Here is a 26,106-nt window from a genome sequence, read left to right as displayed (position 1 = left end):
GAGGTCATAAACTTATGTTAATAGACTATGTGCTGTCTTTTTCATTGTGTACCTTCCCCCAAAAGTTACTCTCAGCCAGTGTTGCAAACAGTGAAGCAGATTCTTAAATCATTCTGGGAAAGCATGGCAAAAGAGACAGTAGTTTTCATTTTTGAGGGTTAAAAAATGAAGCCACGAGAAGCCCAAATTACCAAAATAATGCCGCTAAAACCCACCTTGGACCAATGGAAATAAGATAAAGATAATATTTTCAGTAATGAAAAAGGCTGTGTGCTTTGGATCCACAGTTTATTGTTCACAGGACGTTTGGCTTGTCCTGTTTTGGTGAAAAATTTTTAGGCTGTCAAATAATCCAATAAAAACCTTCATTTTCAGAATTCTCTGGTGATACAGTAGTTAGGACTTGTCACTTCCACTGCTGGGGGCCCCAGGTTCAATCCTTGGTCAGGGAACAAAGGTCCTACAAGTGGCAAGGCCAAAAAAGAAAAAAACAAAAACAAAGAAATCAAACTTCATTTTACCTTTGTTAATTATATATTAAAGTTAGATTTTTTCCCACCCTAAAAATATATAGTCTTTAATTTTAAAAAATCTTATAGCCACTAAAGAATTTGAATGAACTTGACTCTTCTCAAAGCAAGCACCAGGTTTAGATGGCTTCAGGAATGAATTCTTGGAGTCAAAAGAAAAATGGATAATTGATTGTGGTAGAGACATACAGTGGAGTGCTACACAGCAATGAAATGAGCAAACTACAGCTGCATACATCACATCAATGATTCTCAAGACAATGTTGAGTTAAAGAAGCAGCCAGAGAATTCATACTCTGTGATTCCATTTATATAATATTCAAAAATTGGCAAAACAGGGCTTCCCTGGTGGTACGGTGAATAGGAATCTACCTGCCAGTGCAGGGGACTCGGGTTTGATCCCTGGTCCTGAAAGCTTCCACATGCAAAGAAGTGACTAAAGCCCACAACTACTGAGCCCAAGAGCCACAACTTGGAGCAATTAATACTCAGGACTGATCTCCTTTAGGATGGACTGGTTGGATCTCCTTGCTGTCCAAGGAACTCTCAAGAGTCTTCTCCAACACCATAGTTCAAAAGCATCAGTTCTTCAGTGCTCAGCTTCCTTTATAGTCCAACTCTCACATCTTATACATGACTACTGGAAAAACCATAGCTTTGACCAGATGGCGTTTGTTGACAAAGTAATGTCTCTGCTTTTTAACATGCTGTCTAGATTGGTCGTAGCTTGTCTTCCAAGGAGCAAGCATTTTTTAATTTCATGGCTGCAGTCACCATGTGCAGTGATTTTGGAGCCCCCCAAAATTAAGTCCATCACTGTTTCCATTGTTTACCCATCTATTTGCCATGAAGTGATGGGACCAGATGCCATGATCTTAGTTTTCTGAATGTTGAGCTTTAAGCCAACTTTTTCACTCTCCTCTTTCACTTTCATCAAGAGGCTTTTTAGTTCCTCTTCACTTTCTGCCATAAGGGTGGTGTCATCTGCATATCTAAGGTTACTGATATTTCTCCTGGCAATCTTGATTCCAGCCTGTGTTTCATCCAGCCCAGCATTTAGCATGATATGCTCTACATTAAAGTTAAATAAGTAGGGTGACAATTTACAGACTTGACATACTCCTTTCCTGATTTGGAACCAGTCTGTTGTTCCATGTCCAGTTCTAACTGTTGCCTCTTGACCAGCAAACAGATTTCTCAGGAGGCAAGTCAGGTGGTCTGGTATTCTCATCTCTTGAATTTTCCATAGTTTGTTGTGATCCACACAGTCAAAGGCTTTGGCGTAGTCAATAAAGCAGAAGTAGATGTTTTTCTGGAACTCTCTTGCCTTTTTGATGATCGAACAGATGTTGGCAGTTTGATTCCTCTGCTTAGTCTAAATCCAGCTTGAACATCTGGAAGTTCACGGTTCATGTACTGTTAAAGCCTGGCTTGGAAAATTTTGAGCATTACTTTGCTAGCATGTGAGATGAGGGCTATTGTGCAGTAGTTTGAACATTCTTTGCCATTGCTTTTCTTTGAGATTGGAATGAAAACTGACCTTTTCCAGTCCCATGGCCACTACTGAGTTCCAAATTTGCTGGCATATTGAGTGTAGCACTTTCACAGCATCATCTTTTAGGATCTGAAATAGCTCGACTGGAATTCCATCACCTCTACTAGCTTTGTTTGTAGTGTTGCTTCCTAAGGCCCACTTGCCTTCTCATTCCACGTCTGACTGTAGGTGAGTGATCACACCATCATGGTTACCTGGGTCACAAGGATCTTTTTTGTATAGTTCTGTGTATTCTTACCACTTCTTAACATCTTCTGCTTCTGTTAGGTTCATACCATTTCTGTCCTTTATTGAGCCCATCTTTGCATGAAATGTTCCCTTGGTAGCTCTAATTTTCTTGAAGAAATCTCTAGTCTTTCCCATTCTATCATTTTCCTCTATTTCTTTGCATTGATCACTTTAAAAGATTTTCTTATCTCTCCTTGCTATTCTTTGGAACTCTGCATTCAAATGGGTATGTCTTTCCTTTTCTCCTTTGCCTTTTGCTTCTCTTCTTTTCTCAGCTATTTATAAGGCCTCCTCAGACAACCATTTTGCCTTCTTGCATTTCTTTTTCTTGGGGATGGTCTTGATCACTGCCTCCTCTACAATGTCACGAACCTCCATCCATAGTTATTCAGGCACTCTGTCTATCAGAGCTAATCCCTTGAACTTATTTTTCACTTCCACTTGTATAATCATAAGGGATTTGATTTAGGTCATACCTGAATGGTCTAGTGGTTTTCCCTACTTTCTTTAATTTGAGTCTGAATTTGGCAATAAGGAGTTCATGATTTAAGCCACAGTCAGCTCCCAGTCTTGTTTTTTGCTGACTGTCTAGAGCTTCTCCATCTTTGGCTACAAAGAATATAATCATCTGATTTCAGTATTGACCATCTAGTGATGTCCATGTGTAGAGTCTTCTCTTGTGCTGTTGAAAGAGGGTGTTTGCTATGACCAGTGCATTCTCTTGGCAAATCTCTGTTAGCCTTTCACCTGTTTCATTTTGTACTCCAAGGCCAAAATTGCCTGTTACTCCAGGTATCTCTTGACTTCCTACTTTTGTGTTCCAGTTCCCTATAATGAAAAGGACATCTTTTTTGGGTATTAGTTCTAGAAGGTCTTGTAGGTCTTCATAGTACTGTTAAACTTCAGCTTCTTCAGCATTACTGGTCAGGGGTGACTGGTGTATTGTCACCCTGCTTATTTAACTTACATGTAGAGTACATCATTTAAAATGCAGGGCTGGATGAAGCACAAGCTGGAAGTAAGACTCCAGGAGAAATATCAGCAACCTTAGATATGCAGATGATACCACTCTTACTGCAGAAGGTGAAGAGGAACTCAAACAGCCTCTTGATGAGGGTGAAAGAACAGAATGAAAAAGCTGGCCTAAAACTCAATATTCAAAAAACTAAAATCATGGCATCCAGTCCCATCACTTCATGGCAAATAGATGAGGAAACAGTGGAAACAGTGACAGACTTTCTTTTTCTTAGGCTCCAAAATCACTCCAGATGGTGACCACACCCATGGAATTAGAAGACATTTGCTTCTTGAAGGAAAAGCTATGACAAATCTAGACATCATATTAAAAAGCAGAGATATCACTATGCTGACAAAGTTGCATATAGTCAAAGCTACGTTTTTTCCTATGGTCATGTACAGGTGTGAATTTTGGACCATGAAGAAGACTGAGCACCAAAAAATTGATGCTTTTGAATTGTGGTGCTGAAGAAGACTCTTGAGAGTCCCTTGGAATGCAAGGAGATCAAACCAGTCAATCCTAAACTAAAGCAACCCTGAATATTCATTGGAAGGACTAATGCTGAAGCCAAAGCTCCAATACTTTGGCCATCTGATGCAAACAGCCAACTCTTTGGAAAAGATCCTAATGCTGAGAAAGATTGAAGGCAAAAGGAAAAGGGGATGACAGAGGGTGAGATGGTTGGGTAGCATCCCTGACTCGATGGACATGAATCTGAGCAAACTGCAGGAAATAATGAAGGACAGGGGAGCCTTGAATGCTGCAGTCCGAGGGTGGCAAAGAATCATAGATGACTTAGTGACTGAATAACGCCACCATTAATGACAGGATACCTCTTAGCTGAGTGTTGGATACATGTATTCTTTTTAAATTTTTATCTATTTATTTACTTGTCTGTTATTTATTTTTTAATTGGAGTATAACTGCTTTACAATATTGTGTTACACTCTGCTGTACAACAATATGAATCAGCTATATGTATACATATATCCCCTCTCTCCCACATCCCATCCCATTCCTCTAAGTCATCACAGAGCACCAGACTGGGCTGCCTGTGTTTAAGAGCAGCTTCCCACTAGCTATCTGTTTTACCCATGATAGTGTATATATGTCAATGCTACTTCCTCAATTCATCCCACCCTCTTCTTCTCCTTCTGTGTCCACAGTCTATTCTCTATGTCTGCATCTTTATTCCTGCCCTGCAAATAGGTTCATTAGTACCACTTTCTAAATTTCATATATATGTGTCAATATACAATATTTTTCTCTTTCTGACTTCACTCTATATGACAGACTCGAGATTCATCCACCTCACTACAAATGGTCAGTTCCGTTCCTTTTTATGGCTGAGTAATACTCCATTGTACGTGTGTACCGCATCTTCTTTATCTATTCATCTGTTGATGCACATTTAGGTTGCTTTCATGTCTTGGCTGTTGTAAATAGTGCTGCAATGAATACTGGGGTATATATGTCCTTTTGTTTGTTTGCTTGCTTTTTGTTTTTTATTATTATTTTTTACATGTGTTTTTTTGAGTTATAGTTTCCTGAAGGTATATGCCCAGTAGTGGGATTGCTGCATCATATGGTAGTTTCATTTTTAAAGGAACCTCTTTACTCTTCTCCACAGTGGTTTTCTCAATTTACATTCCCACCAACAGTGCAAGAGGGTTCCCTTTTCTCCACACCCTCTCCAGCATTTATTGTTTGCAGATATTTTTCTGATGGCCATTCTGACTGGTTTGAGGCGGTGTCTCATTGTAGTTTTGATTTCTATTCTCTAATAATGAGCAGTGTTGATACTCTTTTTGTGTGTTTGTTGGCCTTCTCTATATCTCCTTTGGCAGGTGTTCTTTTTATTGTTACTCCTTAATTTCACTCCTAGGTATATACTCTGGAGAAATTCTTGCCCTTGCAGAAGACATTTTATATACTCTTTTATACATATGATATCTTTCCCAGATTATAAAGTTATTTATTCTATGCAAAAAAAAATAAGTTGGATATGTATGCAGTACTGACATGGGGAAAACATCCAATGCATCCTAAGTATCAAGCATGTTATAAAACTCAATAAATCTGAACAATATATACTAAAATGTGAGCCCTAGTTATCTCTGGAATGGTTTCCATTTCAAAATTATACATTTCTAGAGTGTTCCAATATTTCTGCAGTAATCTCATTCACTTCTGTGGTTTAAAAAATTAAGTTTATTTTTATACATGTAAAAACACTTTAGAATAGAGGAATACTTATTCTGAAAAGAGGGACATTTTTCCCTTTTGCAAACTGAGAAGAGTTCCCTGACAACCCCCTGATTGTATAAAAGAGAATCTGTGAGGATAGAAGTTTCAAAATGAGAAGGGCTCCTAGACTTAGGTTCCTTTACTGGAGTAAAGAGTGAATGGGGCCTGGTCAGTCCCTCTGAGTTACCAGACTTTCCTAACCACAAAGCAAGCCTGCTTGTTCCCTGCCACTCTCCACCCCCAGCTCAGGAGGGTGACTGAGGTCTTGGCCAGCTGCCTTCCAGTCCTGCCCCAGCGTTCCAGGTTCCCAGCTGACTGAGCATCTGGCAGTTAAGCCAAAGGCCAGTAATTTCCTGACTTCCTGAGTAAATACCTGTGAACAGAGAGAAGGCATAGTGGGGTCAGAGCAAGTGCTCAGGGACACAAGTAAGACAACGAATGGAGCCACGCAGTAGTGACAGGGAGTAAGGGGAGCTCAGGAGATCTTCTTCTGGGCTAGCCCATGATTTGCTCTGTCTCCCTCTAGCCCCCAGAATTTTCCACTGCAGCTGGTGGGGACTCAGGCTCTTGGACTTGGGAAACCATGGAGAGGACAAACCCCAAAGAGTTCATTTTATCAAAGGGGAAAAATTCCAGGCTTTTGCACATGCTGCACCCTTTGCCTAGAACGTTTTCCCTCCATCTTATCCTGACTAGCTTCTGTTTGTTCTTCAGATTTCAAATTATGGACCACTTCCTCTTGGAAGCCCTACCCAACTCTCACCACTTCACCACCCTCCTTGGAGGCCTCTCTGCTGCCACAGCCTCTCCTTCCCTGAGCCAGCACTAGCCCACTCTAGCAGTTGCCAGTGTGTCTTTCCCACAGGAATTTTAACTTTCTGAGGTCAGGAACTGTGACTATTATACCACTAGGACCTGGACACTCCAGAAGTGCTAAGAAAATATTTTGAGAAATAGATGAATAAAATAAAAGAATGGCACAAAGGGCAAGTGACAAAGAACCCCCCTCCCCCGCCACCACTTGTTTGTAGTGTGGTTCTTGGCAGCCTCTGGAAGGAGCCTCCAAGGCTCAGCAAGCAAGCAAGCTGCTGGGAGCTTTATCCTCTTTCTCTCCTCCTATTCCTTTCCATTCTTTTATCTTCGAACCCTTCCCTCCTCCAGTTCCCATCCCTGCCAGGTTGGTGTGAGCTTGAGCTCCCTCTACTGGCTAGACTTCAGTGCCACAGGGAGCCATGCCCGGGTACCCTCTCTTGTTTCCAACTTTCCTCTGGAGAGATTCTTCTACCCACTCCCCGACTCTGGGGTTCATGAAGGACTGGAGCATGTAGAGGAAACTGCCATTCAGCACACAGTCGAGCTTTCCACCACCGGAGCCCCCACCGCCCCACCCTCGACACTGAGGGCATTTCCCTCACACCCTTACCTCAGTTTCCTGGGTCTCAACTCCATACTCCTACTCCAGCTAATTCACAGAGATGTTGATTTCCGGAGCCTTTGGCTGATACATCAGCTCTGACTGTGGAACAGAGATCTCAAGATGAGTTGGGAATAAAAAGACAAAAGACAGAGAGAGAGCAGACAGAAAAGGACCCAGACAGGGAAAGGATATAAACCCACCTTAAGACAAAGATCCTGGGTAAGACAGTCCACTTAAGGGTGTTGTCCCTGACCATTTCCAACCCTCATACAGCCCTGGACTCTTATGAAGAAAAATTTCCCTCGCTCCTTCAGTGTGCCTATGTTAATACAGAACTAGGAGGAGTCACTGTGTTGATCAAATCTTCAGAATTAATAGAGATATTATACTTCAGTTACAACTCCTGGAGATGACTTCTCTCCCCTACCCCTCCCCTGTTCTCCAGGAGCGCACATCTTCACTGTCACTTCCACTGAACGAGCACTCTGGCTCCACGCCGCTTTCAGGGATGCTTCTCTCCTTCTCCGGCATCAGCTCATCCAGCCAGAGGAGTTCCTGTGGTGAGAAGACCCACTCCAGTGCCTTTCGGACCCCCACCAGGCCCAGCAACTGCAGGGATAGAAACAAAGCCACGGGCTGTCAGCAATAGCGGCAGGAACGTTAACAACAGCCACATTTATCGAGCACTTTCCATGTGCAAAGCATTGTGTATAGTTTCAGTAAATGCTAATACATTCATATGAGGTGGACATGATAATTATTTCCATTGTACAGAGGAGGAAACTGAGACCCTGGGAGCTTACTAACTTCTCAGAAGTCACAGAACTGAGATGCAGTAACCAGACTGGTTCCAAAGCAAAGCCCATGACTCTTAACTTCCTCAGTGGATAAGAACAAAGCCAGAAGCTTACAGTATCACGTAACTGGGTAAAAGAGTGCCAGCCTTGCCTCTCCCAGGTCCTCAGTCTCCTTCTGGGCCTTCTATCCCTACCTGAGGTTGATGAGCCCAAAGAGGTTGGGAAAAGAATTAAACCAGATATCTCAGGTCTAGAGCCTCACAGTCATCCCTTGGCCATCTTTCCTTGTCCTGAGATTCCCAACCAGGCAGAGCCAGGACAAGTGACAGAGGAGAGATTCTTCCTCTTGTGAGGCCGTGACCAACCCCCAGGCTCAGAGAGCCACCAGGACACCACCCAACCCTGCCACAGGTCACCATGATGGGGAAGATGATAGCTGCAGGGGTAGACTTGATTATCCAAAGCAGACCCAGGCAGGCAAGCTGGATGGCTGTGAACAGGTGGACCCTGCTCAGGGGCACATGCCGCAAGAACAGAAGGTCTGGCTGGTGCTTCGCTGGTATCAATAATAGCTGCACCCTCTTCGTGAACTGGGGGGACAAGGAGAGGAAGAAAACAGGGTACTCAGGTAGTCTGGAAGGTGTCACTGTTAGCTATCCAAGCCTAGCTTGGAGGTCACAAGGCTCCCTTGGTCCCCTCTCCATCCAGAGTGTGGCAGCAGAGGCTCTGTGCCCAGGAGAGGCAGGAAAAGAGGAGAGGAGGAGAACTAGCAAATGGAGGCAGGAAGTAATGGGCTCACCTGGATGCTGCTAATCGCTGTCACCCCCATGTACAGGAAGATGCCATAGAGGAGAGGCATTGGGATGAACTGGTAGAGAGAATTGGAGAGCTGGCGAAGCAGTTCACCTCTGCTAGCTGCCCAGATAACCCCATTTAGGCCCCAAGCCCAGCCTCCAGCCTCCAAGATCTAAACATACCCACTTTGCATGCCTGATTTCACTGAATCGTCACATCAGTCAGATGAGGTAAATTCTATAATTGTCTCCATTTTACAGATGGAGAAGATGTATTTCAGAGAGGCTAAGTAACTTGCCCATTACCTCTCCACTCTTCTCTCTCACATTCCTCTCTGTTCTCTCTGTTCCTGTTGTACTGGCCCCCTTTCCTTTCCTCAATATGCCCAAGTTTACTTCTACCCCTTTGCAAGGCCTTTTGCTTTGCTAGTCCCTCCACCTAAATGCTCTTCCCTGACCTCCCTCTCATTACTCCTGTTGTGACACCCCAGAAAGGCCTTGCCTGCCCAGCACCATTAAGGTGCTCCTGATCACCCCACCCTCTTTTATTTTCACAGAAGTTATCACTATCTGAAATTATCCTATTTTATTGTTTTAATTGTTTTTATCTGTCTCCTCTCACCAGAATGCAAGATGTGGATGACCTCTTTTGATCACCACTATATCCCCAGTCCCTGGAACAGTGCTTGGCATATGGCTTACGCTCGGTAAATAGCTGCTGAACAGGAGTCACCTAGTTTAGTCAGCGGCCGATCCAGTCCATCTGGCTCTTTGAACTACTCTCCTCTCACCCAGCTTCCATGACCTTTCCCTCCCCTAACCTCCTGTCGTCCTGCCAGTGACTCTTGTGTGCAGTTCTCCACACCCTCCTTGACTGCTCTGCTGTACTGGCTTGCTGAACCTTTCTGCTGTTACTTGTTACATAATTTTTATTCATGTGTATGAGTTGCTGACAGGGGCTTGGTTCCATATTCTTTTTCAGTATCCTTCCCCTTCCCATCTCCTTCTCCCAGGTGCCTCTCAGAGCCTTGCACTCAGCAGGTATTCTGTAAACATCTGGTGAGGGAGATGTGAAGGATTTTTGCCTCAAAAGTTTTCCTGGATTGTGATGATCATGTTCTTAGTTCAAACCTCATTGAATGTGGAGTAAGAGTAGCTAGTGCTTGGCCCCCGGGGATGATGGCATGTCTCTACTCGGCTCCACTGGGTAGAAAGCCAATTGGGTCAGAGTTCAGGTTCTCAGATAGATCTGAGAAACCAGCTCTCTTGGCGGTCTCTTGTAAGTGCCTTAACCTCTTTAACTTTCAGTTTCCTCACTTTAAAAGTGCATATGCTTCTCATGGGTAATGTCAGGATTAAATGAGACTATGGGTGAAGAAAACTTAACACAGTGCCCAGTACGTAGTAATGTTCGGTCAATGTCAGTTCTTGCTATATTTATTATTTTTACTGCCCTGCCCCTGATGCTGGTTTGTCTAAGGTACCTTGAGTATAGGTGCCAGGAAGATGGAGATTCCTGTGAGGATGAATACTGCCAGGCCTGTCAGCCTCTGCTCTCTGTGGGGAAAGGAGGAGTTAGCTCTGGGGGAGCCCCTGGGGTGCCAGGTTGGGGGCCCTGGCAGGAGGGAAGTAGAGGGATCCCCTGATAGTTCCCTGGAAGGGAGGGGACCTGAGCTTGGTGTGAAAAATTGGTGGAGAAGAAAGGACAGATTACCTCCATACGAGGGTCCCAGTCCTCTTCAGCAGCTCAAGTTCAAAGTTGCTCTTTGTTTTTATTTTGATGGAAAATTAAGCAATCTTATACCACCATAAAAACGTTTACTTCATAATGTACAAAGTTGATTTCCCATACTTTCAACAATTAGATTGCATTTCCAATTAAATTGTTTTTGTGATGTTACTCTATAAGATCAACGAGGTGCTTCTACACTGAGTGGGATTTTTAGGTGGCACTTCATCCTTGCTCAGCCTTCACACTCACCTCCATGATGCTCCCCTGGAGGCCCCTCCCAGTCCCACGGCTGAAGGAGTCCAGCACCCACCCGTTCACCCCACTGCATGCTCATGGGGCAGTGAGAGAGCCCTCTGGAGTCACCAGCTTAGAATTTAAGTTGCCCAAATAACTCTGCCCTGTACCCAGTACCCGACCTTGCTGCCCACGTCTCATTCCAGTCTCCTGAATACTGGCCTTACCTGATGCCCAGGAAGCTGGGAGCCTCCCCTGGGGCACAGGCTCTGCTCTCTCTCCGAAGACTGTCCATGTGGGCCAGGGAGATGACAGTGGCTGAGACATACCAGGGCAGCCCGAGCGCTGATGTGAGGGGCATGAGCACAGCCACACAGAAGAGGTCCAGGTGGAAGCCAGCTCCCTTCTGCAGGTAGTGTGGAGCAGTAAGGATGAAGCTAGCCCAGATCTGGGCCCTCTGTCCTCTGGGGTGGGAAAGGGGGAACCCAGACCCCACCCTGGAGCTCCTGTCAGTTGGGCTAGGTACCTGGGGTCTGACCCTGCAGGTCTTACCCTCAGTCTGTATTCAGCACGGTTGAGGATGACCCCTGTGATCTGCTGGTCCATGAAAATGAGGATAGACAATAGCAGAGCAGGCAGGGCAGCTGCCACACTCAGCCACCAGGGGTTGGCTCCAAAAGGTGACACCAGCCAGCCACGTCCAGGGAGTGTGGGCTGGGGAAGAGGAGTCCATGGAGAAGTTGGAGAGGCTATCTTAAGAATACCTCATCTACACACTCCAGCCATGGCATTCTTCCACAGTGCCCCCTCCCCACCGGCTCTAAGACACTGGATGCTAGGTGGGAGCACTCTGTGTGTGTACAGATGGTTCAGTGCATCCCAGGACTAGGATGGCAAACGGCAGGACGGGGACCAGCCTGGGGGTTGGGCTGGAACCAGGGGCTCTGGACTTTGACTCTTAGGGTCCTGGAGGAGGTAGTGGATGAAGCCCACCCACATTTCTTGATGTACAGAGTACTTCTCCCTAAGCAACCACCCTCCTCCCCAACCAAGGGCTGGGCAACTCAGGTTCAGACCTGCCTCGATCTGGGGCTGGGGCAGGGGTAGGGCTGGGTGTGTCTGCGTCTGCTCTGATTACAAGGCGTCTGTGTCTGTGTCTGTGGGAGGGGCCTCAGTTGCTATCTTGGGTTCTGAGCCCCTAAGGCTGCCTTGGAGCCTTGGAGCCACCCTGCTTTCTTGTCCTGAGGGAAGCTGGAAGGGAGGTCTCCAAATGCACAAAGTTTAGGTACTAAGTGAGCACTGAGCCTTGTTCTGTGCACTGTCATGCCCTGGGCAGGGAGCTCTAGCTTGACCTCATCAGAGCAGGCAATTGGTGCAAAGTAGAGAGTGGGGAGTAGTGAGTAGGGCCATGCCAAGGGTAGGGAGAACAGAGAACAACAATAACCAGCATTAATTGAGGTGTTGGTATGAACCAGTCCCAGTAATGTGACAGTGCTTTGGACTATGATCTTCTGTGAACCTCAAAACAACCTATGAGGCAGAAACTATTGTTATTTATTATTTCCATTTTATAGATGAAGAAATTGAGGCTCAGAATGTGGGTTAACTTCCCTAAGACACACAGCTAGGAAGTGACAGAAATGGGACTCAGACCCAGGGCTGGCTGACCAGAACCCACTCTTTTAACCTCTTACCTGCAACAGTAGCTACCTATCCTAGGCTTACTATGTGTCTGGCACACAGTGTGCCCTCACAACAATTCTGTAAGACCATTATTATACTATTTCTATCTTATGAATGAGGAAACGGAAGGCTAGAGAAGTGTGGTATCTACTCATCTTCCTCCTCTAGGGTCCTGTCTGCTGACCCTGCTTTGCCCTCTCCCCTCCACGCCCAGCTCTCACCTTGAACTCTCTGGGCACCATGAGCTTCGGTGTGGCTAAGCCAAGGAAGGCATCGAGGCCACAGCCTAGCAGGATGGCCAGGACCGAGGAGAAGTCACCCAGCATCTTGCGTACCTGGCCACCCAGCAGACACTCAGTGAGGTTCAGGCCACCACCCCCTCCTTCTGCCCCCTTTCCCATTTACAGACAGGGCCCAAGGCCAAGGGCCAGTTCTCTCCCACAGAAGTACAGGTGACACTCACCACGGAGGGGAAGAAGCGACTGGTCTTTATGTGCTTGAGGGCCATGGCAAAGAGGAAGGAAGTAAGGAAGAGGAGGATGGAGAAGAAGGCAACATCTGGGACTGTATGACAGCTGGGCCCACGAGGATGGCCTCCCCGCTGAGCACACTCAGGTGGGGGCAGCAAGGATGCATTGACCAGGCCTAGGTCCTGTGTGGAGAGGTCATCCAGGATGGGATTATGGGCAGTGGGATAAAGGTCCACTGATGCCCGCTGAGACTGAGGACACCAGATAAGAGACCTCCAGCCACAGCAAATGGTCGGGCCTCAGTGACCTATGAAGGGTCAGAAGAGCCTGGAACCACTGACTTCTTTGACCTCCACCCTCTCTTTCTCAGGCCGTCCCAGGAACAGGCCCTCACCATGCTCAAGATGTCATCTCTGTCTTTAGGGTTTGTGCTTGTCCACTGAGACTCATTTCCTGGGAAGCAGAGAATTCAAGTGAGTTTTCTTCCCTCGGGAACCTTCTCCAGCCCTAATCAGAAGCCTAATTTCACAGGTCCAGCTGAACCAGAGAGTTCTTTGTTCTGACTCATCTGTCTGCTGACTCCAATCACTACCCAGTCTGTTCTCAGGACACTGCCTCTTGCCCTTATCCCTTCAAATTCCCTCCCTATCTGTATCCCTGGTGGCTGGCACAGGACCGGCCAAAAAGCAAGTGCCCAGTAAATGACTGAGCACACACATCTGTGTGTTTCCACCAGCGTCAGAATTATTTTTGTTCATGGCTGGTACAGAGTCTGGCACTCTTGAGAGGATACCTATTCCCCATCCTGGTGTTCCTGGCCATGTGGAGGGAAATGTGCTGGTGCAATAGTCCGAGCTCCTCTCCACCCAGTCACTCATATGGTCCAGGGGAAGAGCGGTGATTTATTTGGTTGGTGACTTTGGGAGAGGAAGCTGGGCATGCCTGGTCCTGCCCCTTCCTCTCCCTCTCTAGGGAGTAAGCACCCTGCATGCATTGAGCTCTGCTCCTCTAGGGCGAGACAGTCCCTGTCCAGGATGGCCGTGACTGGGTGGGTAAGTCGATCCAATTTTGGTTTCATCATTAGGAAGCCCATATACTCATAGATATAACCATGGTCTCCTCTTAGCACTGGCAGAAGTAAAAGATGAAATTGGGCCTGCTCTGTTGACTTATTTTTCATCTGACTCAGAACCAGAGAAAGGAAGTTTGCTGCTGGCTACTGGGTAGGTCCTCAGCATTTTGCTGAACTTAACTAAGGGGACAACCCTTCCTGCATCCTCCCTTATTTTGCCAAGCTCCCTATTTCCCTCGGGCTTCCCAGGTGGCTCAGTGGTAAAGAATCTGTCTGCCAATGCAGGAGATGTGAGTTTGATCCCTGGGTGGGGAAGATACCCTGGTGAAGGGAATGACAACCGCTCCAATATTCTTTCCTGGGAAATCCCATGGACAGAGGAGCCTGGCAGGCTACAGTCCATGGGGTTGCAAAAAGAGTTGAACATAATTTAGTGACCAAACAACAATTCCCCTCACCCACCTCCTGGATCTGGGTACTGGCAGAGACAGCCATAGGTGGGAGAGCCAGGTCTCTGGATGGGATAGGCACGGGTCAAGGTCAGCATTTTTCCAACAGCATCATAGATGAAGATGAGACTGATGAGAGCACAGAAGCCTTCCTCGGTGAAGCGGGTAAAGTAGCGCACCAACACGCTGGCCTCAGTGGCCACCAGCACCAGGCAAAAGATGGCCACCCAGATGCCAACCCACAGGCGGAAGGGCAGGTAATCCAGGCTGTGATCTCTGGGGGCGGTGAGAGACAGCAGGGTTTGCCTGGGCCCACTCTTACTCCCAGCCTCACCCAGGTCAGGTCCCTCTGGAGCCAGTTTCTACCCTGCCCTACTGACCCAGCTGAGACCAGGCTGAGGGTGTGCTAAGTGAGGTCAGGGAAGGTGGGGAGTTCTACCTGCTGAAGGAGAAGAGCAGACGTTCAAAGACCAGCACTGGCCCAGTGCTGCTAAGAATGGTGAGGGGCTGGCCAGCCGTCAGGCAGAAGGCAGCTCCAGTCACTGCCGTGCCCAGGAAGCTTTCCAGCACCCCCTAGAAGCCAACAATGGCCCCTGTCAGCACAGGTACCCAAGTTCCCTGGGAGCCTCCTCAGCCCACCCACAGACACTAGAGGAGGGCATAGGACATGGCTGCTGGAACACAGAAGATAGGCCTGCTTCCCACCCACCCACCTGCGCACCGTCGGTGGCTTCTCCCAGCAGACCCCCAAAAGTGATGGCGTTAGTGATGGTGGCCAGGTAAATGTAGAGCACGGCCGAGAAGCACTGGGGGTGCAGGGCGTCCAAGAAGTCGCTGGGGTACCACGAGGCCTTCCGCCGCACGTCCTGGACTAGGCCCCCGAACAGCCTCCCGCCCGTGGGTTGTCAGTGATCCAGGCTTCAGCATCCCAAGTCCCTGGGGCCAGGTGAGCCTCCCCCCTCCCGCCCCCCACAGTGAGTGCACACCTCGGGCCCATGATACCCCACTGCCCCCCCAACCCAAGGTACCCTGGCTCCCACCTCAGCACGCCTCACCTGCCTGTCCGCCGCAACTCCGGGTTGGCCGCGCGCTGCCTGCGGCCGTGCCTGTCCTCAGCTGGGGTCCTTCTCCGGAGAGAGGGCCCCTTGGCCACCCGCAGTTGCGAGGGGAGCCTGAGGACCAGGGGAACCCGAGTTGGCTAAGGCTCTGCGACCAGACCGCGACTCGGCGCCGGAGTTCTCGGCGGGCCGCCCCCTGGCGGCGGGTTGTGTGTCTGCGGGCTGGGGGTGCGGCAACTCCGCAAGGGCCAGGTCGCCTTCTAATAGTGAAAGACAGGGTCCAGCAGAACGCAGGTCTGCCCCTTTCCTCTCGCCCCCCACCCCCACTGCCCTTCCTCAACACTGGAAGGATCTCTATGGCATGATGACCCCTCAGATACCTTTTGTGCTCAGAGGGCAGGCGTTTAGGTGGGGGAATCCGAGCTGTCGGGTCCCATCGACCTGGAGGGAGCACTGTCACTTCCTCTAGGAAAGCATCCAGGGCTGCCAGAAGGTCATGAAGGCTGCTGGCCCGCCGAACTCTCCACTGAAATTGCTGGGGATAGGGGCACAGAGAGGCACTAAATACAGATCTGTTCTTACATGCATTTTCACAGTTTCAAAACTAGACACAGGTCACATAGGCAGATGAGTCATTCAAGCATTCATTCAGGCATGCATGCATTCAGGGAGTATCTGTGGGTGCCTACTGTGTGCCAGCTCTGTGCTAAGTAAGGGGGGCTGTGGTGGTAGCCAAGGCAACGTCAATCCTCCTGCTCACAGTCAGGAAGCCACACTGCTTCACTGTCGTACTCAGTCACACCTAGAGAGTACACACACACACTCACTTGACACAAGCCTATGTGCATGCACACAGACACACATGCCTGTCCAGCTCACCAGGTCACTGAGGAGGATGGCCACTGCTCGGCCCATCTCATGGTAGCCCCTGCCCAGTGTAGGGGGACCGAGGAGGAGGCAGAAAAACCTGAGGAAAGAACCAGGTCCTGGAGAGAATCAGAGGCTGCTATCTCACAGGGCAGCCCTAGCCTCTGACCTCATTACTACTCTCCATATACATGCTCACACCTTCTTTGCAGCTCTAACCCCTACCCCTCCCTAAGCACCAACCCCCACACACCCTAGAGAACGGGGCCCAAAGACCTCCTAATACCCTCCTGGGTAAAAGCCTTTTCTGGATTCCAGGATCCCTGACCCCCAACTCAGCCACCTCACCTGCTGGGGAGGGGCACCTCAATAAGGGGCCCCAGCACCACTGGATCCTGCAGACGCACAAAGACCCCCAGTGGCTGTTCCAGGAAGCCCAGCTGTCCTGCCAGCACAGCTCCTGCTTCAGCCCCTGCAGGGAACTTCTGTCTTCGAGGGTTCTGATGCTGGGTGGGGGTTCAAGGAGACACAGAGGATGAAAGGTTATTCAGGGGAGAGGATGTAGGCAGGATCTCGACTGATGAGGAGCCCAGTGGAGGGTGGCTCCCCTGACCTTTCTCCCAGCCCTGCCCTTGGAAGGGCCACAAACCTGTTCCTTCAGGGGGGCTTCCTCCTCCTGAGAAGCCTCTCTCGAATGGGCAGATCCTACAAAACAGGACTATGTGGTGATTAAGAGCACAGGCTTTTGGGACTTCCCTAGTGGTCCAGTGGTTAAGAATCCACCTGTAAGTGCAGGGAATATGGGTTCAGTCCCTGGTCTGGGAAGACCGCACATGCCACAGAGCAACTAAGCCCAACTAGAGAGCAGCCCCTACTTGCTTAAAGCCTTTGCTCATCAAGGAAGACGCAGCACAGCCAAATAATAATAATAAATAAAACCTATATCATAATCACTGCAGATGGTGACTGCAGCCATGAAATTAAAAGACGCTTACTCCTTGGAAGAAAATTTATGACCACCCTAGATAGCATATTAAAAAGCAGAGATATTACTTTGCCAACAAAGGTCTGTCTCGTCAAGGCTATGGTTTTTCCAGTAGTCATGTATGGATGTGAGAGTTGGACTATAAAGAAAGCTGAGCACCAAAGAGTTAATGCTTTTGAACTGCGGTTTTGGAAAAGACTCTTGAGAGTCCATTGGACTGCAAGGAGATCCAACCAGTCCATCCTAAAGGAGATCAGTCTTGAGTGTTCATTGGAAGGACTGATGTTGAAGCTGAGACTCTAATACTCTGGCCACCTGATGCAGAGAGCTGACTCATTTGAAAAGACCCTGATGCTGGGAAAGATTGAAGGAAGGAGGAGAAGGGGGCGACAGAGGATGAGATGGTTGGATGGCATCACCAACTCGATGGAGATGAGTTTGAGTAACCTCCGGGAGTTGGTGATAGACAGGGAGGCCTGGTGTGCTGCAGTCCATGGGGTTCCAAAGAGTCGGACACGACTGAGCAACTGAACTGAACTGAATATGTATATATTATATTATAAAAAACCACAGGCCTTGGGGGTGGATCCACAGGCCTTGGGGGTGGATCCACCAGGTGGATTCTCTGACCAGGTTTGCATTGTTGTGGAAACCAGAGCACACCTTCCCCCCGCTACTCCTCAGTTTTCCCATCACTAAAATGAGGATAATTATGGTATTACTTCCCAGTGTTGTTGTGAAGACGAGATGATCTGCTGTGTGTGAAGCTCACCACGATGCCCGCCAAGAACATCTCCTCACGGGGCTCTGGCCCTTGTGCTTCTTCCATTCCTCTCCCCTCACTGCCCCTGCTGCTTCTCACCCTTGAGTCCCGAGTTGAGGTCTGAGCCATGCTAGGCCACTGCTGGTCCAGGAAGGTGAGGGGAGACCTGGGGTCCTCCCACCCCAGGGATTTTGGTCTTGGGCCCAGGGAGGGCCTCTTACCCCAGCAGGGGCTGATGCATGGGGTCTGGATGAGGTGCTGCGGTCTCTGCAACAGCAAGGCCTTCAGCTTCCCTCTCAGCTCTGGGCTCAGCGACTCCACTCTGATCACTTGCTCTGGAGAACAGAGGTGGGGCTCCCACCCTTACCTGAGAGCTCCCTTCCCCTGAATTCTTCCCCTTTCCCCTCTGCCCAGGCTCCTTTTCCTTCCAAGAGTCTTGGGGAAAACAAGTCCAACCAATGGACTTGCTCTTCCCCTCTGCATTTCCATCTCTCCCTTGTGATACAGGGGTGGATAATTCTCAAGAGTTGCGGGGGGGGGGGGGGGAGCCTCTGGAAAATTCTAAGACTTCATGGGGAAAATCTTAGAGAAATCATGAGGATGCCCAGGCCCTCCCAGCAAAGGGTCCCAGGGCACCTGCAAGCTCCTGGAGGCTCAGAGCTGGACAGTCCAGCAGGACAAGGCCCTTGGCCAACAAGCTGCGGAGCTTCTGGAGGCTGGGCAGTGCCACAGTGGGCACGTGGGGGGCGCTCCACCGGCCTGCACCCACTTCCAACTTCTCCTCAAACAGCACCCACCTGGTGAGAGGGGCAGTCAGTGTTACTGGGGGCATCTCTCCCAGGTCCAAGAGTGAAGATGCAGGAGAGCCAGGGAAGGTGAGACAAGGGTGAAGTTGTGGGCCCAGTGGTTCAGAGCCCCTCCCCGGGGAAGTCACCCCCTCGTCTTGGATCTTGGGGAACTCAAAACCAGACTGCAGAAAAGGCTGAGCACCATAGAGCGTGAGGGTCTGAAATGGGGAACACAGAAAGAAACTCGTGACTGGGGGTGATAATACCAACCCCACACACAGGAAGAGCTGGGGGTCATGGAGGAGGTCCCAATGGGGGAAGGGGAAGGACCCTGTAAAACTGTCCTGGATCCCACTCACCTGCCTGTCTCTTTCCACTCGGGCGCGTGGGGCCAGCCCAGCAGCTCATTCAGCTGAATGAAGAGCGGAGGGTCCTTGGGTACCTCCAGTTCCCTGCTGTCTATGTCTAAGGGGCCATCAGGGCTGAGGCCGGAGCCAGGGCCACTGTCCAGCTCTCCTGTGGGCACATTTTCACTAGCACTGGAGAGGTCAGACTCCTCTTGGCCTGGCAGCTTCATCTCAGTGAAGCTTCTACAAACTCTCAGGAACTGGTGTGGTCCTAGGTTCTGAGGCCAGGAGCCCTCTGGCTGGCTGCATTTATAATGCACCCCCTCCCCCACTCCGACCTCTCCCCACCCCTGCCACACAACACAAACAGAGCCAGACCTGCTGACTCCAGAGCCAGCTGGTCACCTCCCCTGTGGTTGTTTTCCCCACTAGGCTAGCCTGAGTGTGAGGCCAACCTGATCTTTTCCAGGATCTCCAGAAATGCCCAACCTGGGGCAAAAGTGTTATGCGTGTTTCCTGTGGGATCAGGTCTGACCCCACTGTATTTTGTGTAAATTAATGGGAGTATATCACTGGCTTGGGTCTGAGGACTGACCCCCAGATTATACCAGCCCATACTCTGTATCAAATACAAACACCAAATACAGTGGACTGTTTTGGGTGTCACCAACACACCCTGAGGGTACCCATTTGGAGAAACAGAGGCCCTGCTAAATAACTGGGTCTGTAGAAGTTAGGCAGTCTAACAAAGAAGGAAGACAGCAAGCAGAGGCCCTGTCATTAAACGGGCTAACGATGGAAAGTGGAGGCAGTTCATGGAGAACATAGGCCCGCGTCTTGACTTCATTTGTCTAGCAACACCTAGAAACTTCCTAATTTAGCTGTGTGCCTGGGATTGGCCTCTCTAACTCAGCCCCCCAGTGAAGATGGAGGAGCCACCTAAGGTGTATGTGTGGAGGAGTTCCTGGAGCTAGATGAGCAAGGGAGAACATGGTCTGTTAGCAAGTCCTGTTGACTCAACCTTCAAAACAGACCCAGAATTCAACCACACCTCCCCACTTCCAACATGGCCTCCTTGTTCCAAGCTATAATCACGTCTCACCTGAATTATTTCAGCAGCTTTCTAATTTCTTGTGGAGATCTCTCTGCTTCCACTCTTCCATTCTCCACAAAGCAGCCAAGAGGACCTGATTATATTATTAGTAAGTGTAAGTGAAAGTCGCTCAGTCGTGTCCAACTCATTGCGACCCCATGGACTATACAGCCCATGGAATTCTCCAGGCCAGAATACTGGAGTGGGTAGCTTTCCCTTCTCCCCAACCCAGGGATCGAACCCAGGTCTCCTGCATTGCAGGCAGGTTCTTTACCAGCTGAGCCACAAGAGGAGCCCTATTATATTATTTTAATAATCTTATTACTTATTTTTGGCGGTTCTGAGTCTTCGTTGCTTCGAGGGCTTTTTTCTAGTTGCATGAAGTGGGGCTGCTCTTCATTGCCAGGTGTGGATTTCTTACTGCAGTGGTTTCTCTGGTTGCAGAGCTCGGGCTCTAGAGCTTGAGCTCAATAGTTAGGAGCACGGGCTTAGTTGTTCCATGGCATGAGAGATCTTCCCAGAGTAGGGATCGAAACTGTGTCTCCTACATTGGCAGGCAGATTCTTTACCACTGAGCTACCAGGGAAGCCCTATTATTTTTATTTTTAATTTTTAAACTACATTTCCATTTCATTCAAATATAATGGTCCTTTTATTCTGCTGAAAATCCACACAATACATTCTCATTACTCTTAGTAGAATAATCAGACTCTGTCACAGCCTAAAGATCTGATCTATAGTCTGGCCCCAGCCCACCTCCCTGATGGGCTCTTACTGTTCTGTCCTTGCTCACTCCTTTCCAGCCACACTGGCCTCCCTCTGATATGTGAAGCCTGTTCCTGAGGGAGGGTCTGTGCAGCACTTCTCTCTGCAAGGAGGGTTTTTACCCCAGACCGTCACAGGACTGAATCCCTGTCACCTAAATCTCGTTTCGGACATTACCTACTCATGGAATTCTTAGTTTCTTCATCACTTCTCCGTTTTATTTTCTCCCTGGCAATTGTCACTACTAGTAACTGCCTTGTTTATTTATTTATTTTTAATCGTTTATTGCCTACCCCTCCACACACACACACTGGAATGTACAGTCCACAAAGCAGGTATTTTATCTATCTTCTTCACCACTGCCCCTAGAACACCTAGTGGCACTCAATAAATACCTGTTCAATGAGCTCATAGAAAGGGAGGGGCTGGGGAAAGCGCTGCGCTTCTTATGAGACCACACGAGGGCGCTGCTCCCCGCGGACTGGATCGCTAGCGCCGCTCCCCTGGGCCAAGCGGCGGAGTTTGCTTCTTGCGCGGGCCCTTAGAGTGCACAGATGGAGGGGCGGCACGAAGGAGGTCTTTGAATCCTTTGCCTTGCCTTAGGGTGTAGCGGGGCGCAACAGGCCTGGGGCGAGAGACCCATCAGGCCCATCTGATGTGGGTCAATCAAACCCCTCACTAGATACCTGGGACCCATTTCCTCTCTGAGAAATGGGACTCAGGTCGGTTCTCCCCACCAACTCCAGGTCTGGACTTGTGGCAAATATGTCCAAGTTCACGGAGGTCCCAGGGCAGGAATTAGAGGGGCGAGTCACCATATTACCAGTTGGGAATGGGTGCTGAGTTTGAGGGGGGAAATTGGTTTCAGTCCAGGATGAATAGAAACTGGCCTAGGAACTGAAAGTTCAGGGAATCCCTGTGACCACTACTTCAAGAATGCGTCCTAACCCCAGGGGCCAGTGACTCAAGGGAGCCTGAGGGGGACAGGAGCTGGATTTAGCATGAATACCCCCTCACAAGCATGTCCTCCCTTCCCAACCCCACTCCAGCTAAAGTTCAGAGGGTCTGCCTTGCCCTCTCTGGCCCCAACTACTCTGGTTCCCCAGGCTGCCCATAGTAGAGGGCCCACCATGCCTCCATCCTCTCCAAACCCTTTTTCCTCTTAGGTCTCAAGTGCTCTGAGCTGCACAGGTTGATGAGGGAGTGAGTGAGGATCTATCTGTCTGTGGGCATCAGTGGTCTCCCAGACAGGGCCAGTGAAAGTGTGCTGTCTGAGAAATCAGTACTGGGCATGAGCCCTGAAAAATGCCCTGGCCCAGGATTCAAAGACTTGATTCTCCTCCTGGCTCAGTCACAGACTTGTCAGGTGTTCTTGAGCCAAGCTCTTCCGGCCTCTGAGCCCCTTTTCTTCTACCAAAACTGCAACAGTGTTTAAAGCAGACCTTTAGCAGTACATGGGGGAACCATGTCACCAGCTGGCTGCCTGGGTGTAAATTCCAGCTTGGTCACTGTCTAGCAAGTGGAGAAGAGATTTATCCTTGCAGAACCTGAGTTTTCCTATCAGCAGGAGGGGAATAATAAACGAGCCCACTTCACAGGCTTTTTTAAAGAAACAATGCATGTAAAATAGGCCTGGTAAATAGTAAACACAATAAAGGGAGGCTGTTATTATTAAAAACTATGAATATAGTCACTTCTAGAGTGGAGAGAAAAGAAAATGTATGCAGAAATGTCAATTGCCTCCAACCACTGTGCGTGGCACATTTTCTCATATTATCCTTAGGACAAGCTTTTAAAAAACTGTATTTTTATAAACTTTTAAATTTATTTTTCAAAAACTATTTATGTGAGTCTAATTAAGAAAAAGTTGCAAGAAAAAAAAGTAAGTCTCTGGCTGGTATCTATCATCCAGCTTCCCCCAGTGGTAACATCTCACATAACAACAGCACAACATCAAAACCAGGATGATGACATAAGTACAACACTGTTAACTAGACTGCAGGCCTTATTCAGGTTTCACTTGTTTTTATTGGCACTCGTGTGTCTGTGTGTGTTCGTGTGTATAGTTTTATGCAATTTTATCATAGGTATAGATTCACTTACACCCAACTGGACAAATTGCTCCTTAAGACTTGGTTTTCTCATCTATAAAATGGGAGTGAGAATGAAATGAAATAATGTATGTAAAGTGCTTGGAACAACACCTAAAATTGAGTAGCAAGTATTCAATAAATTTAAGTTTTTTTTCTTTTTTTTTCCAGAAAAAAAGCATGTTTTTTAAAAAAATTACTTACAATATATGAATAACTTATATTTGTTATGGAAAATATCTTCCCTGGTGGCACAGAGGATAAACGTGGGAGATCCAAGTTCAGTCCCTGGGTCAGGAAGATCCCCTGGAAAAGGAAATGGCAACTCACTCCAATATTCTTGCCTGGAGGACTCCCATGGACAGAGGAGCCTGGCGGACTACAGTCCATGGGGTCACGAAGAGTTGGACGCAACTGAGTGACTTCACGTCACATTATAGAAAAAAACAGAAAATATTCTTAAGATTAAAACTAAAATAAATTTTCAAATGCCCATGCCTCCTAATTTTACTCACACCACAAATTTGAGGTGTATTTCATTATCCTTATTTTATTGTAAAGACACTGAGGCTCAGAAAGGAAAGCACTTTGCCATAGTCATTAAACTTATAAATGAGGAGCCATGATTGAATGCATACTCTTGCCTCCAGGAGCTGTGGGGCAGCAGACAGGCCTAAGAGTCATAGCAACCCAGAGCAGACTGGAATGAACAGCCACTGGTGGTTTCTGAACACTTGTTATGTTCCAGTCACTGCCTGAACACCTTGCAGGTTATCTCAGTGAGTCTTTGTAGTAGCCCTTCGAGATAGCTAATATTCTCATTTCTGGTGAGGAAGCAGATGAGGCTCAGAGAGGTACCTTGCTCAAGATCAAAGCTAGGATCTGATTGGCTCAGGGTTTAAAAAGCCGTCAGTTGCATGCCTCAACTTGAGCTTCAAATCCTCCTTGCTGAGGGATTCAGACAAGATGCAGAGTGCGTGTGGAGGGAGGGTCTCTCCAGCTGGAGTTCTGGGCTTCTCTCATCCTGGAGCTGGGGTGCCCTTCTCTGACCCCACCTTGACCCCAGATCACCAACATCCAGTCAAGACTTGGAGCTACCCTGACAGCTGGAGCCTGCTTCCACTTCTCACAATACCCAGGCTCCATCTGGAGTGGAAGAGCGAGAGCCTGTGAAGGGAAATCGTGTTAGTTGCTTTAGTCATGTCCGATTCTTTGCAACCCCATGGACTATAGCCTGCCAGGCTCCTCTGTCCGTGGGATTTTCCAGACAAGAATACTGGATTGGGTTGCCATTTCCTTCTCTAGGGGATCCTCCCAACCCAGAGATTGAACCCGGGTCTCCTGCATTGCAGGCAGATTCTTTACCTCTGAACCACTTGAAAGAAAGAAGCAGAGGCAAAAGAGCAAAACTGTCTGAGCCTAAATTGCTTTACCGGGTGCCTCTGACCCAAACTGCCAGGCTCAGGAAGTGTTGGAAAGGTAACTGCAGGTATGTGATTGTTGAGTTTCAGAGTAATTACTTGTGCTCCCCTTACTTCCAGAAAAAGTTTAGACAGCAAGAGACATAGAAACAAGTATTTAAAGAATGATTAAAGAGCCCCGTAATTAAATGAAATTGGAGAAGAAAGAAAGAATTGTCCTCAAAATGCTGAATAGGGGTAATTGCTGTAATTGAGCATCAAAGCTTAACTGTGAGCTTCCTGGCGGTGGATGCAAAAAAGGAACATGTGAATTCTACACTTGCATTCTCTCATAAAAGGAAGTACTTCTACCAGATACCAGATGAGCCAAACTTCCTAACAATGAGCTACAAGATAATTTATTGTACTTCATTCAGGCACTGGCCAGGGGCCTTATATGTAGTAATATCTAGAACAGTGCTTTTACAAAGGATACAGATATTCATATCCATGTGAATATGTCTTATGTTAGTGGTTCTCAACCCTTTCTGAATCAGTATTTCCTTTTTTTATTACAAATATATTAACAACACTTTAATATTCTGAAATGAAGTTAACAATAATATCCTATCTGCACACTTTTCTCTTTAAAGAAAGTCAATACCCAGGACATCTCTGGCGGTCCAGCAGCTATAACTCCACACTCTCAATACAGGTTGTATGGGTTCCATCCCTTGTTGAGGAACTAAGATCCCATGTAGTGTGCCATGTGGTGTGCTCCAAAGCATTAAAGTATTTATGTGTGCGTATGCGTATATGTGTATATATATATATATATAGTCAATACCCTAATTAATATAAAAGTGGTGATTAAAAATATGATATTTGAATATCAAATGCTTGGCCACAACTACTCTAGAAATCTCAGTGAAGTAGGCCGTTACTTGCACCTACATAGACTTGTCTTGAATGTGACAACTAGAAATATAAATATAGGTTTGTTGTTCGGTAACTCAAATACCACCAAAATTAATAATTCATGCTTAATTTCATTCCTGGAAAGCAGTGCAAAAACCACTTTTGTGTTTTAAAAAATATTTACTTATTTATTTGGCCTTGCTGCAGGTCCTAGCTGCAGCAAGTTAGATCTTCAGTTGCAGTGTGTGACCTCTTAGCTGCAGAAGTTCTCCAACCAGGGATCAGACTCAAGCCTCTTGCATTGGGAGCACAGAGTTCCAGCCACAACACCACCAGGGAAGTCCCTCTTCTTGTGTTTATGAACTAGGGATCTAGGTTCAAGTAATTGTAATTAAGAGTTTTACCCATATGAGTGTCTGGTGGGACACTCAACAGCAGTGTGGAATGTGCGGCAATTTTTTCCTCCATAAATTGTTTATTGACACGTCCAGCCAAGTCACCTTTACAAACAACCCATCAAGAATCTTAAATGTCACTGAAGCATCCTCCAATTCCCAGGGGCAATTCTTTTTTTTTTCCATCTCCCAAACTCCTTTTATTAGAAAACTACTGGAGAATGTCCTCTACCAAAAAATAGGGGTTTTAATCAAATACATACAGACGTGGGGGTCCAGGGTTCAGAAAATCCAACACAAGACAGGATCAGAAGGAATCCTGAGGGTGACAGTAACAGGGAACCAGGCTAAGAGAACACTGAACCCACATTGTTAGAGAACTTTAGGAGTCATTTCTTCAAGAAGACAAAC

At 47.8% G+C, this 26,106-nt stretch overlaps 1 protein-coding gene across 9 annotated transcripts; it reads right to left on the bottom strand.

Annotated features, from left to right (window-relative positions):
- Window positions 1-269: 269 nt before the first annotated feature.
- On the bottom strand, window positions 270-19,314 carry SLC4A9 (solute carrier family 4 member 9). 9 transcript variants are annotated; one of them, XR_006059967.2, is made up of 22 exons: window positions 19,047-19,309; window positions 18,536-18,696; window positions 18,121-18,234; window positions 16,801-16,856; window positions 16,500-16,657; window positions 16,164-16,251; window positions 15,665-15,819; window positions 15,282-15,398; window positions 14,940-15,114; window positions 14,666-14,799; window positions 14,240-14,502; window positions 13,100-13,158; window positions 12,699-12,887; window positions 12,457-12,570; window positions 11,105-11,266; window positions 10,780-10,958; window positions 10,071-10,143; window positions 8,592-8,660; window positions 8,209-8,382; window positions 7,196-7,604; window positions 7,002-7,094; window positions 270-460 (listed from the first exon to the last, which is right to left on the bottom strand). XR_006059967.2 is itself a non-coding variant. In XM_042250557.2 (22 exons), exons 1-21 carry the CDS (start codon window positions 19,262-19,264, stop codon window positions 7,041-7,043), a joined length of 2,868 nt encoding a protein of 955 aa, XP_042106491.1. In that variant the 5' UTR covers window positions 19,265-19,309; the 3' UTR covers window positions 270-460; window positions 7,002-7,040. The 9 variants fall into 9 exon arrangements, 6 of the variants coding, with proteins under 6 accessions (XP_042106491.1, XP_027826111.1, XP_042106493.1 ...); XM_042250557.2 differs by having other exon boundaries at window positions 7,449-7,604; XR_006059966.2 differs by lacking the exon at window positions 270-460 and adding an exon at window positions 5,520-5,951.
- Window positions 19,315-26,106: the final 6,792 nt, after the last annotated feature.

The sequence above is a fragment of the Ovis aries genome, chromosome 5 (genome assembly GCF_016772045.2).
Source record: "Ovis aries strain OAR_USU_Benz2616 breed Rambouillet chromosome 5, ARS-UI_Ramb_v3.0, whole genome shotgun sequence".
Lineage (NCBI taxonomy): Eukaryota > Metazoa > Chordata > Mammalia > Artiodactyla > Bovidae > Ovis > Ovis aries.
Note: the sequence above shows the minus strand (reverse complement) of the source record. Positions and strands in the feature narration are given on the sequence as shown.